Source organism: Neopsephotus bourkii, unplaced genomic scaffold (genome assembly GCF_033783945.1).
Source record: "Neopsephotus bourkii isolate Nb327-2 ecotype Australia unplaced genomic scaffold, CSIRO-AGI_Nbou_v1 NB_1373, whole genome shotgun sequence".
NCBI classification, from domain to species: Eukaryota; Metazoa; Chordata; class Aves; order Psittaciformes; family Psittacidae; genus Neopsephotus; species Neopsephotus bourkii.
The window spans coordinates 122,504-136,224 of NW_026901852.1; the positions used below are offsets into that span (position 1 = coordinate 122,504).

The 13,721-nt window shown below is 40.4% G+C and overlaps 1 protein-coding gene across 4 annotated transcripts in view; it reads left to right on the forward strand.

The window, feature by feature from the left end:
- The first annotated feature begins 3,167 nt into the window (after positions 1-3,167).
- ECT2 (epithelial cell transforming 2) overlaps positions 3,168-13,721 on the forward strand; it is a 29,615-nt gene continuing 19,061 nt past the window's right edge. For 2 of the 4 annotated variants that reach the window (XM_061367259.1, XM_061367261.1), the window contains exons 1-12: positions 3,168-3,697; positions 5,463-5,620; positions 6,840-6,919; positions 7,029-7,121; positions 7,805-7,987; positions 8,625-8,714; positions 9,750-9,857; positions 10,996-11,069; positions 11,227-11,357; positions 12,379-12,494; positions 12,713-12,775; positions 13,152-13,374. In XM_061367259.1, the coding sequence (XP_061223243.1) occupies positions 5,491-5,620; positions 6,840-6,919; positions 7,029-7,121; positions 7,805-7,987; positions 8,625-8,714; positions 9,750-9,857; positions 10,996-11,069; positions 11,227-11,357; positions 12,379-12,494; positions 12,713-12,775; positions 13,152-13,374 (1,291 nt within the window). In that variant the 5' untranslated portion in view covers positions 3,168-3,697; positions 5,463-5,490. The remainder of the gene's footprint in view (positions 3,698-5,462; positions 5,621-6,839; positions 6,920-7,028; positions 7,122-7,804; positions 7,988-8,624; positions 8,715-9,749; positions 9,858-10,995; positions 11,070-11,226; positions 11,358-12,378; positions 12,495-12,712; positions 12,776-13,151; positions 13,375-13,721) is intronic. The other 2 variants (XM_061367260.1, XM_061367262.1) reach the window with 1 other exon arrangement.

Sequence of the window (13,721 nt, forward strand, 5' to 3'; positions counted from 1 at the left end):
GGTGTTTTTTTTTGGGGGGGAGGGGGGTTTGTTTGGTTTGGTTTTGCTTCCTAGGCACCTACAAAGAAGTCAGTTGGTTGAAAAAATAAAACACTGGTGATCTGAGAAAAAATAATTTAAAACCCAAAATGCAAGATATCTAGGGGACAAGCAATTTATCTACATAAACTCACAGCCTGAAGCCACTGAGCAGTTGCTGGACAGCCACCTTCCAGAGACAACGCAGGGCAATGAGGTCTCCTTCAGCCCTCTCCAGGTTCCATCAGCTCTTTTGATGTAGCCTCATTGTCTATCTTCCACAAAGTGTGAGATCCCTACTCCCACAAAGTGGATGTGATGGGATTCATGTAATGATTGAATCTCCTGGAACTTTCTCCCTGTGGGAGAGGAAAGTAACTGTTAAATGAATGTTATACTTCTGGGTTACTGATGTCTAGGTGACTGGAAGGAAGAATGAGTTTCAACTGCATGTTACATTTTACACAAAAAAAGCCAACAGGTGTCTCTATTTCAGAGCCTTTTTTAAGAAAAGCACTTTGATTTTTAAACGTCAGACATACAAATAATAGTAATTATTTTTGTCATCACTCTTGATCTAAACTCTATTGAGAATAAATGGCTTTAAACTGACAGAAGGGAGATTTAGTTTAGACACAATGAAAAAGTTTTTCCCTGCGAGGGTGGTGAGGCACTGGCACAGGTTGCCCAGAGAAGCCATGGCTGCCCCAACGTTGGCAGTGTTCAAGGCCAGGCTGGACGAGGCTTGGAGCAACCTGGTCTAGTGGAAGGTGTCCCTGCCTGTTGTAGGGGGGTTGGAACTAGATGAGCTTTAAGGTCCCTTCCAGCCCAAACTGTTCTATGATTCTAGGATAAATGCACTTGATTTAAAAAAATCTTACTCACTTTTCTTAAGTGATTACTACTGAAAATTCGTCTACGTTCTGTCAGTCCCAGGAGGGATAGCTTACAATGATTCATGAAAATACCCTCGTTGCTTCATGAGACTGTAATTCTAATTTTCAAGTGTATTTAAGAAATTGCTAATGTCCAAGTCACTCTTCATATACATAGTGAGCCTGTATTTACATAATGAACGTTTAGGTACCCCTATATTCTTTTAAAACTTTAACTGAGAAATGATGCATGTATCGGCTGTTAATCCCCACCTCCAATAAACATATGTCTCCTGTCTTTGCAGGCACAACATTTTATATTGCTTTTTTGAAGTTGTAGAGACTAAGTGGAAATTAATGTGCAATCACCAATAGCTTTTCCAGAAGCTATAGTGCAGAAACAACATTGACTCCAAGACTGCAGAACTTGTTCCAAACAGAGGAGAAACTTGATCGCTGATTCAGGGCATGAAGGAAATCTAAGACCTGGCTGAAAAGGACTTTGTAACAGTGAGAAGAAAGAACAGGGCGAAAGCCAGTGCAGGTTGGCATGGCCTGGCACCACAAAATCCTGGTCCAAACTGGTATTTCAGAGTGACAACAGGACTTTGGGTTAGGCTATATTTTGACCGTAGGTCATTGTTGCAATTCTCTATATGAAATAACATAATTGTGGGACTGTGTAAAAATTGGCTGACTCATGTGTCAAAACTGAATTGACCTCCTTCTTTCCCAGGCTGTTATTTTCAAATACTTTCCTCAGGAAAATACTCCTAATAGGATCGTGAGGATAATATTATCCTCAGGATAACAGTCCTGTGGAGAAGAACTTGGGGGTGTTGGTCGATGAGAAACTTGAGCAGGCAGTGTGTGCTCACAGCCCAGAAAGCCAGCCATATCCTGGGCTGCATCAAAAGGAGTGTGACCAGCAGATCGAAGGAGGTGATCCTGCCCCTCTGCTCTCGTGAGACCTCACTTGGAGTATTGTGTGCAGTTCTGGTGTCCTCAACATAAAAAGGACATGGAACTGTTGGAACAAGTTCAGAGGAGGGCCACGAGGATGATCAGGGGACTGGAGCACCTCCCGTATGAAGACAGGCTGAGAAAGTTGGGGCTGTTCAGCCTGGAGAAGAAAAGGCTGTGTGGAGACCTCATAGCAGCCTTCCAGTATCTGAAGGGGGCCTACAGGGGTGCTGGGGAGGGACTCTTCATTAGTAATGGATTAAAACTTAATCAGGGGAAGTTTAGATTGGATATAAGGAAGAAGTTCTTTACTGTGAGGCTGGTGAGGCACTGGAATGGGTTGCCCAGGGAAGCTGAGAATGCTCCATCCCTGGTCGTGTTCAAGGCCAGGTTGGACAGAGCCTTGGATGACATGGTTTAGTGTGAGGTGTCCCTGCCCATGGCAGGGGGGTTGGAACTAGATGATCTTGAGGTCCTTTCCAACCCTAACTATTCTGTGAGTCTATGATTCTAATAGTACCTCGCCAGCAAATCTTTATTCACATAAACAACACCTATTGTCATATTCTGTTTTTTTCCTATTTTTTCTTCCAAATCATACTAAGTCATTTGATTCTCACAGCTGCTGCATCAGTCATGAAAATGCCTGAACTAATAAAACCCTGTATTTTAGGATATAATTATATATCCTAAGTTATATGTAAGTATTAAGATATGGTATCAAAATTAATAAGATTTAAGAACTCAATTTGGCATATAATTTAGCATAAGATAGAAAATTGCAGAAATAGAAAATATATACCTCATTCTTTTTACATTGAGCCAGTGAAATGTTATGCTAAATCAAGTTTCAGAAATGCTTGAGCCCCTGTGTAAGAATTCCTTTCCAGATCAGTAGGTTTTAGTATTAAGAGAAAATTAAAAAGGATGGTAAAGAATTTTCTATAATTAACCTGTTTTGTGGTTGGTGATCAAGTCAGCTGGTTGAGTTTCACCTTGACCTGTTGTATTTTCTCTTGTCAGCTTTCTTCCCTTGTTTCCTATGATTATTTTGAAACTCAGCATAATATTTGCACGCTAATACCTTCAGCAAGGCAGCACTTATTAAGTTATTAATAGCATTAATATATTTCATAGCAGCCACAGTAACTATTTGTCCTCCTTTTGCATAATGTCCATAGGTGGGTGAAGGGCAGCTGGATGAGCTGTGCTCTCCGGAAGAGCACACGACGTGACAGTCTGGGGCAGGACAGGGTGAGGGGAGCTGCGACGGGGACGCGAGGCAGGATAAGGGGAGCCGGGGCCGGGTCTGGCCGGGCCGCGGGTGTTCGCCGAGACACGAGCCCTCCTGCACCCGCTGCAGGCTGCTAACCGCTATCTCCGTGCAGCCACAGAGTGACATCAGCCGGCAGCGCCTCGAATCGACAGCGGACACCACTGCCCGCTACCGCCCCATCCGGGCCTCTCCGCCGCGGCCGTTGGAAGCGTTCGAACCCCCCGACAGCCAATCAGCATAAAACATCCCTCGCCCATTCAACAACCTGCTGTCAACAAGGCCTGGTAGTCTGCCCAGGAAACTTCCCACCGCCAATGGGAGACCTCCCAGATATGAGCGGCAGATATAGCACCCAATCCAAGAGGGAAGGGCGAGAAGCTATGTCCCAAAAAGGAGGGGAGGGGGCGGGACAACTTAGAGAGATGGCGAATGAGGTGATGGGTTACAGAGGGGCGGTGGGACTGGCAGCCAATGCGTGGCGCACTTAGTGCGGCGGCTCGCTTTTTGAATTGTTGGTGGCGGTCGCTCATGGAGGAGGTTGTTTTTGCGGTTGTCGGCCTTAGCGGTGAGGGGACAGTGGGGCCTGGCGGCGGTATCGGGCGGGTGTGGCGTAGGCACGCGGAGCTGGGTGGCAAAGCTCGTGGAGGACGGCGGAGGGTGCCGGTGCGCTGGGGAAGGTGCGGCGGCCGAGGTGGGCCTGGGGCTGTGCCTGGGGCTCCCATGAGAACGGGGCCCACGGGGCAGCTACTCCGGCCACTTTGGAGGTCGCTGTGGTCTTTTCTGGGCAGGGTGGAGGCCCTGGCCCGCAGGCACCTGCTAGCTCCTGAGATGAAAGCACCTGGTGGTATTTCATCTCGCCTCCGGCCACCTCCTCGCAGTGCGGCCTGATGACTCTCTTGGATGGTTCCTCCGGAAGGAATGGGCAGAATGGGAAGCTTTTACATGTGTTCTCCTCGGGTTGAAATCCCTACATTTTACATACGTTTTAGTGTGCTAATGCTTTGCAACCTTAAGGCTTTCCACAACCTGCTGGGAGGTAATTTTTTAAGTGTAATGCTGTAAGGACATTCAGATCTGCTTGAATGCTGTAATGATGGCGTTCTGACTTTGGTTCTTTTCTGTGTGAGGGCAGTGTGTGCTTGCAGCCCAGAAAGCCAACCATATCCTGGGCTGCATCAAAAGGAGTGTGACCAGCAGGTCGAAAGAGGTGATCCTGCCCCTCTACTCTGCTCTTGTGAGACATCACTTGGAGTATTGTGTGCAGTTCTGGTGTCCTCAACATAAAAGGACATGGAACTGTTGGAACAAGTCCAGAGGAGGGCCTCAAGGATGATCAGGGAACTGGAGCACCTCCCGTATGAAGACAGGCTGAGAAAGTTGGGGCTGTTCAGCCTGGAGAAGAAAAGGCTGCATGGAGACCTCATAGCAGCCTTCCACTACCTGAAGGGGGCCTATAGGGATGCTGGGGATGGACTCTTCATTAGGGACTGTAGTGATAGGACAAGGGGTAATGGGTTAAAACTTAAACAGGGGAAGTTTAGATTGGATGTAAGGAGGAAATTCTTTCCTGTTAGGGTGGTGAGGCACTGGAATAGGTTGCCCAGGGAAGTTGTGAATGCTTCATCCCTGGTCGTGTTCAATGCCGGGTTGGACGAGGCTTTGGGTGATATGGTTTAGAGTGAGGTGTCCCTGCCCATGGCAGGGGGGGTTGGAACTAGATGATCTTGAGGTCGTTTCCAACCCTAAGTATTCTATGATTCTGTTAAATGCTGCTGGTTCTACTCCCTAGCTGGTCATTTTTATGTAACCGGTATACCTGGGCGGGGGGGTGGGGGGGGGGGTGGGGGCCGTAAAATAGCAAGATGTTTTGTGTACCCTACGAATTAGCATTCTGCTAATGTTTCACTTCAATGCTAGTCTTGGTCTCAGATGTAATTCATAATAGTTTATCAGTGAAGCAAATAAGTGCTTTTAGTTTCTTGGTGTTTTGTGATAAAACTTTTTTAAAATGAACTTTGTACTTCCCTGCTGCTCAAAGTTGAAGTACCCTCTGCAGCTTTCTGTGCAAATAAATTATTTCTGTGGTAAGCAGCCTGTTCAGAATCATTTTTGTAACAGGTTTGTTGTCAGTCGTTTCTATTAAAAACTGTGTGTTTTTAATACTCTAATACTCTGTCAGAACTACCCTATCAGTGTGAGTGGGATTTTAATAAGCATCTACATGTTTTATTTTCGGAAGTTTGACATTACTTCTGACTGCTTTAGTCCTAGAACTCTTATTGTGCTTTTTTCAACTGTAACTTAGCTTAGCACATCTATCTGTCTTCTAGCTATTGAAGAAAGAAGCAAGACATAATCATGGCTGACAACAGTATGCTTGTGTCTGAAACTGGGAGGAGCCTCTTGTCTGACTCTTCTGTTCTTGATTCAAAAATTGTAGAAAGCTCAAAAGAGGATGTATCTCTTGGATCTGTTTTGAATGTTGAAGGTAATGGGAAAAGGTTCTTTTAAAACTACTATGTTTTTTCAATGACTGATTACTCTCTAGGTATGTAATGGTTTTGAAAAACTGAAAGTGCTTTGCTGAATTCTAGACTTAAATGTAGGGTAGCCAAAATGGTGTTGGTTTGGTATCCTTTCACTAACGTAAGGGCTGTCTTAATTTTTCACTCATCTTGTTATAAGAATTTTGGGGTTACAGCCATGAAATCAAATGAGTCTTCTGGCTGATTTATAAAAAGCTGTTAGTTCCATTTGATGCTTCTGTGGAGTGAGTAATTGCAGGTGATATTTTGAGTGTTTGGAACTACTGCTCTATTGTGTGCAGGTAGACCTTAAAGAGATGAGTAGTCTTAAGCTTAAAGTTCATTCTAGAACAAATCTTCAAATTAAAACCCAACAAAACCTTTTTTTTTTTTTTTCTTCGATGCAGTAACCAAAATCCAGTTGCAGTCTTATGGTGCAAATGACATGAAGGCAACACTTGTCCATTTCTCCTAAACTTATTAATACATGGAGAAAAAGAACAAGATACCTAACTTCAGTTCTGATATTCCATGGTGAAACTGAGCAATTACTAGGAAGTAATGAACCTTGTCAGACAGTAACATAGAAATTAAAAAAGATACCAGCTGTTTTCCATCAAGTCTTGGAATCTAATTCTGCTAGAAGCATTAAGTCAATTTTTCTTTTTAACTTTTTTTTGTTTGTTTTGTTGCTTTCACTAACTCTTCTTGCATGTTCTTGCTTTGACTGTAAGTAACTGGTTATAAGTTGTAGACTCTTTCTGTCACCATCCAAGGTAGCTAGGCCCTGGCAGATAAACCTCAGGTGTAAAGTGTGGGGCCAGTTCTGTGCGCACTGTACCTCACTTAAAAAATCCACTGCGCAGGCCTGAAGGGTTTACTCACACTTGCAAAAGCGTGAGTAAAGCCCTTCCTAAATCTTCATTTGCGAAGTCAAGCCATTATCGTAAGTTCCAGAATCTCATTTCACCATATCGTAGAAAATTTCATTGCTGTGGTCAGTTAGGTATCCCTTAAATAAGACTTCTTGAGGTAACATTTATTTTCAGACTTGTTCCTGATAAACAAGATATCTTGGAGGGATGCAGTCTGCCTTTATTTTTTATAATTACTGCTTGCTTTAGACTGAACAGGAATTTTTCTATTAAAATATGAATATTACTTTTGTGTCTCTATAAACAGAAGAAATGCCTCAAATAGAAACAAGAGTGGTTTTGGTTCAGGAAGCAGGGAAACGTGAAGAGCTTCTGAAAGCCTTGGAGGTATGTGGGTCTAAGATAAAAAGATATCATAACATCTGGTATAAGATGGTATGCTTTTAGACTTCTGGTTACCAATCTGGTTCTGTACTAAAGTTCTCCTCTTCCACAGACCATTAAGATAATGGAAGTACCAGTTATAAAGATAAAGAAAACTAGTCCTGGTAAAGCAGAAGAAAAACTAATAAAAAGTATTATTCATATGGTATGTCATGCAACTAAGCACATGTGATTGCATGCAGCATGTTGTACTTCACTGGGACTTAAATGTGCACACTATATTAATTGGGCATAATGGTCATATTACATGCTAATGGTTCTGATGGTGTCACTTAAAGCTCATCAAAATTGGCACTTCTTTTACAGACTTTCTTGAACATGGAAGTAATATCTGCAGCTCTTAATTAGTGGTGTTATCTAACGGGGAATAGAAGATTTGATGGAGACATTCAACTGCATGCTTTTATTCAGTCAGCACATAAGTTTTGGCTATGATCTGACTTCATAATTGGTTAATTGACTTCTCTTTCAATGGAAAACTGTATTTAAACTTAAGAGTAAGAAGTGTTTTCCATTTCTTAATGTGAAAAGCCTACAAATACAGTACTGTATTATCAGTGTGAACTGATACCTAAACTACTAAAGTAACTAGAATTCTTATTCTTCAGAAGCAGAAATTGCTTTAACACTTCTGTTTAGATGCCGTTCATACCTATTCTTATACTAGAGAACAGGGCATCTCAGCCTTCCCAGAATCTGAGAGCAAATTTGTTGAAATCTGAAACATACCTTTTTCTAATGGTCCAAAAATAAAAATCAGTTGAATTTTGATACTAGTGTAACTATGTTGCCTGAATAATGCTTTTCCCTTCATCCCTATACATCAAGGAAATTAAAGTGCCCTACATAAAGACAGACACAATAGAAGAACTTGGAGATTCTGACTCGCCAGAATTTGAGTCTATCTTTGTTGTATCAGAATTTCAAGATTCTATCTTCAACAACCTCTGCAAAGCAGATTGTCGTGTCATTGGACCTCCAGTAGTACTGCACTGTGCACAAAAAGGAGAGGTATGTGTTTCTTTTGGCGTCAGCTGAGTAGTTCTCTGGTGCAGTGAGTTCTAAATCTTAAGTTTTCAAAATGGAGTCTATTTTGCTCTGCCAATCTCATAAATATTTTTAGCAAGAGAATTTAAGAAAAGAAAGCTTCTTATATTGCATTAGAATATTGCATGTAGCAAGAAAGCAAAGGAAGACAGTAGGAAGGCTACAGCTGCTGCAGTAGTTGTGGTTGCCGTTGACCCACTAACTGGGGTTGTGCCATTATGAAATGAAGCATACAAATAATGCTCCAGCAGATGCTTTGTATTTCCAAAGGTTATCATGTAAAGAGGATGATCTGAGGAGAGGAAAAGAAGGATGGAGCATTACCTGTAGAACTTGGGGATGCCGTAGTTACTTTGTCAGAATGCTGGCAGGTTTGGAGCTGAGGTATAACTGAATCAGAATCGTAAAATGGTTTGGGTTGGAAGGGATCTTAAAGATCCTTTAGTTCCAATGCCCCTGCCATGGGTAGGGACACAGAAAAGGCTATACATAGACTTGGGCTAGTGTCTGATGCATCTTAATGCTAGGAGCAACAGTACTATATTAAAACTTCAATGGAAGCAATATGCTTTTGACTAATATGATTGCTTCTTATTTTCAGCCTTTACCCTTTTCCTGTCGTCCACTGTACTGTGCAAGTATGTTGAACTTGGTACTGTGCTTCACAGGATTCAGAAAGAAAGATGAATTAGTAAGACAATTTTTTTCCTTTGCATTGGTAAAACTTTGTTAAGTTTATTTTCAAAATAATCTTCTGTTCAATCACAGGGGTTTAACCATTACTAGAGCTTGTGGGGGAGGGGGTGAATTGTTTGCTGTTTCACTTTGTTGCATGTCCAAAGGCAGGGATATTGGAGGATGGGAATGAAACTGCTTCCTTTTCGAAATAATTTTGTCCATGCTATTTTTGGTCACTTTTTGAGCAATATTAAGCAGCTTTGGTTCAGTAGGGTTTTAAGATTTGTGGATTGAGGCCTTAGATATGATTATGTTTACCAAACAGTGTCCGCTTACTTGTACAGTTAGTAGAGTGGTGAAGTAAAGCTTTGCAGTCCAGTTCAGAACATTTGCAAACATGTTGTCTTGCTGCCATGCTATCATACTATCAGGACTTCAGTTTTGACATGTCTAAGTATGAAGTGATTTGATACTCAAGCACTTTACTTTTGCATTTCAGTGATGCAGGTGACACCCAGTTTCCCTCTTGCACACCTGGGAGTCAACTATGATTCCATGTCTTCATGGAATGAAGAAAAAACCCTAAAGAAAAACCCAAACAACACCAAAACCAGCCAACCAAAACCAATAGAAAAACACCAAACCAGGCAAAACAAAAGCTTTATCCAGTGTTAGGGATAATTAGGTTTGATCTGCTTAATCCAAACTGGAAAAATTGCAGTGTAAATTCTGGCAATTGCCCCTTCAGAGAGCTGACTAAATCAGTGAGGAAAACATGCTTTGAGTCTACTGTGTATGAGAGGGTAGTGGCATTATGTATGATCATTATGAGAGTACTAGTGGCTTGAGTAGTCTTCCTCAAGTTACACAGCAAGGCTGTATTAACTGTTCAAAAAAAGGTTTATAAAGTTAAAACAAGTTGTTTTAAGCACAAAGACATTGGGTGTAACCTGTTGGCTTGCTTTGTAAACTATTTTTGTATCGCTCTCACTCTGCACTGTATATTTCAAAAGATATACTGAAAACTTATTTCATCTTTATTTTTCAGGTTAAGCTGGTGACCTTGGTTCACCATATGGGTGGAATTATTCGCAGGGACTTAAGCTCAAAAGTTACACATCTGGTGGCTAACTCAACACATGGAGACAAATTCAGAGTATGTACTCTTGTACTTTTTGGAAAATTCCAGAATTTGTTTCTTGTAGACTAAGTTTGTAAATTATACTTCAGCTGGTAAACTGCTGTTTTTTTTTCCTGTACTAGCAACAATAACTTGTAATGGTGAGTTCTTAGCCTCATGGTGTGGAGCTTTGACATGTTTTTTGTCTCTGTTGGAGAATAATAATAATAAAACCTGCCAATGCGAGGATTTTGAAATAGGCAAGTATAGTAAATAACCAAAATGCTTAAGTGCTTAAGTACTTAAGTACTGATGTTATCAGTACTGAAAAGATTGACAAATACTTGTTCAGCAATGAACAAGTTTTTTTTTTATCAATATACCTGCTTTTTTTGACTGTCCAGTAAAGGTTAAGGTAACTTGCAAAAAACCTTAGTATTCAGTTTGTGTTCATCTTATTTAAAATTTATTTGTTACTTCTTATGTGTAAGTGTTCAAATCTTCCTTTATGTATAAATGTATGTGAGTTTTGGTGTTGTCAAAAAAAAAAAAAGGGAGCACTTCAGAACATGTATGTCCAGTTGACAAGTATATACAAATTTGTAGGTTTTTGTACTATGGCATACGATATAGCAATGCCTGTGTCCCTTGACTCTCCCTTGTTTGAATTATTAGCAGGCTGTTGCTTTTTTTCCTAGTCTTTCTAGTCTTCCAGTTTCTAACTCTGATCAAACACTCCTTTCTGTCAACCTAAAGGGAAAAAGTAGGAAATTTTTACTATCTTTCTCAAACAGTCATGGAAGTTCCTTTCGGAATAGTTGCCTTCTTTTTGGTAAAAGCAGGTTGGGATGTGTGTCTTGATTCAAAGTGTCAAAAGCAGAAAAAAGATCCCATTTTCCACTAGAGCAGAGGTTTTCTTTTGTGTTTTTGTCAGTGATAAAGGACATGAGACTAACAATGCTGCCCTTTGGAGTGAGTGTCAGTATAACTATTGATCTGATTTCCTAGTCACTGAAGAATTAATACATTCTAACTCTTGGGAGTTAGTTGAAGGAGTATTTTCACTTTTTGCAGTATCTGTCTTAACATAAAAGCAAGGTTATGAATTTTTCTTGGCATGGGAAAGACTTAAATGGAAACCCTTGGTACAACTTGTGCTTCTCCTGTTTTGTAGATTGCTGTGAGTCTTGGCACACCTATTGTGAAAGCAGAGTGGATTTATAAGGCGTGGGAGAGAAGGAATGAAATGTAGGTGTTTATTTGCCTTCAGCCTTAACCTTGCATCCTGTTCACCTTTGGTGTTGTGAGCTTTTGTTTAAGTAGTGATGTAGCACTGATTTAGTGACCTTTTTGTGTGTGTTTTTTAATTTTTTTTTATTATTAACTTATTTTTTTCTTCTTTCAGTGATTTCTGTGCAGCTGATGATGACTTTAGAAATCAGTTCAAGGTTCCTCCCTTCCAGGATTGCATGTTAAGTTTCCTTGGATTCTCTGATGATGAGAAAGCTAACATGGAAGAAATGACAGAAATGCAAGGTTATTGTTTATGAAAATTGACCTGTGGAAAGAATGGGGTTTATAGCTGATAAATACTTCACTGAAGTTGAAATACTAGACTGTGAATATTTTAATGAAGTCTCTTGAACATGGAGAGCTATACATTGATTTTGAGATGTTGGTATATGCATAAGTTCTGGTAGCTGTTGAAGATTTCAAACTTCCTAGTCAGACTGAAACTATACAATTGAAAAAGAAGTAATTATAGGATGCTTGAAGATATCCTGGAAAACTTGCTACATAGTATGTTCTGCTGCAGTTTTTGTAACCAGTTTTGTAGTTATGCATGTTTGCATAATTCACAGAAAGCATCTACAATGTTTACAACTTTGATATGAATCATCACTGTCAGAACACTTGATTGGAAGTGTTCCAGTTTCCAGCAGTGTGTTACAATATTAATAATCACATTGGCAGTAATGATGTAGCAAATTAGCAATACAAGTCTGGAGATTTTTAAGTTGAGTTGCATGTGACAGCACTACAGACATGGGAATGGAGCAAGCTTGTAACAGCAGGCTTCCTTACAGGCTCAAATTAGATTAAAGTTGTCTGGGCTTGCCTTCTTTTCCTTCTTTTTTTTTTTTTTTTGTTTTAATTATTTTCCCTCATGAGATTGTGACATGCACAGGTCCTAGCTTGTGAATGTCTTTAGGGTGAGTGTTCCTGGCTTGCTCTTCCAAGAAACAAGGAAAGCTTTCCAGAAGAATATTGCATTTGTTGCCAGACAGATTTAAATGCTTCCTGAATGCCATGAACTCTGACTTTTCAATGTGTACTTTACTACTGCAAATTATATTTTATTTTATTTCCTAAAAGCTGCCCACTGCTGGTACTAGCTGGGATGTTACATAAGCCCCCAAACTGGTCAGGTTACTGAAGAATTCATCTGTTTTTGGTTCTTCTCCTGTTAATGACAGGTGCCACAGAACTATCAAGTCATCTATAATTTCTAACAATAATAATATTCAGTCTTGCTAACTTGCCTTTTTTTATCTAGGAGGACACTGTTTACCAGTTGGTGATGAAAGGTGTACGCACTTAGTGGTTGAAGAAAATACAGTAAAAGATCTTCCATTTGAACCCTTAAAAAACCTTTATGTTGTAAAGCAAGAGGTTAGTACTGGCAAATTCTTGAAAGAATATTGCTGTATGGTACTCCATGTGTGAGATGCAAACCTGTGGCTTATTCTGAAAAATGTGTATTTAGTATGCAAACTTTGCCTTACTATTATACATATTACTCTGAATATTTTTAACTTTGGGTAAAGTCCTGCAGTGTGTTCTTAATGTGGTTTTTTTTGTTTGTTTGTTTTGTTTTGTTTTCCTTTTAGTGGTTCTGGGGAAGCATTCAAATGGATGCCAGAGCTGGAGAGTCCATGTATTTATTTGAAAAGGTATGTTGAACTCTCGTGTGACATGCAGCATGTATCTGGTGTAAAACTGCCATACACAATGGTATGTGTTGGGCCAGAGATCAAACGTTTCAAAGCATTATTTAAGTACCAGAGAATCTGTTCTGAATTTTATACATAGAATGCTAATTTGGACTTTATTTATTTATTTGTTTATTTTTAACTGACAACCATGCTAGTGTTTTGTTTGACTAAAAGCAAGTTCAACCTTTGGGAAGCAGGAAAATAGCTTCACTTGTTTTCCTTTGGCTTCCCTAAGAACAGTTGTGTTATGGGCTGATCTCTACAATTCACTTACTTTTGTACTGAACTGAGCGGGATACAGTGAGTGAAAGCACTAAACTTTCTTTTACTACAGTCAGAGAGTCCTGGTCTCAAGAAGTCTGTGTCACTACTTTCTCTGAATACTCCAAACAGCAATCGCAAAAGGCGCCGTTTGAAAGAGACTCTTGCGCAGCTGACCAGAGAAACAGATGTGTCGCCATTCCCTCCTCGGAAACGCCCATCAGCTGAACATTCACTTTCAATTGGGTCCTTGTTGGATATTTCTAACACTCCAGAGTCGAGCACTACCAGTGGAGGTAGAGATAAAACCTTTCATTCAGACACACTTGCAATGTTTAAGAGCTCTCTGCATACAAGTCTTAGGGAAGTTTTACAGATTTTGCTACAGATTTGCAAAGTAATCCCAGGCTTTTGCCTTTTTGAAGCATGTCAAAATCAGAATTGGAGTGAGGAGTTCAGACGGAGGCTGGGCTGCCTCTTGTCATCACAGCATATTCATATCCGAAGGAAAACAAGGAGAAGATATGGAACTGCTAAGTGTGAAGTACAGCGTTACTCCACAATGCTTCAAATACTCTGCTGAAAATCTGCAGCAAATAAGTGATGTAGCTAAGAGTAAATCATCTAAAAATCTCTTTAGTTA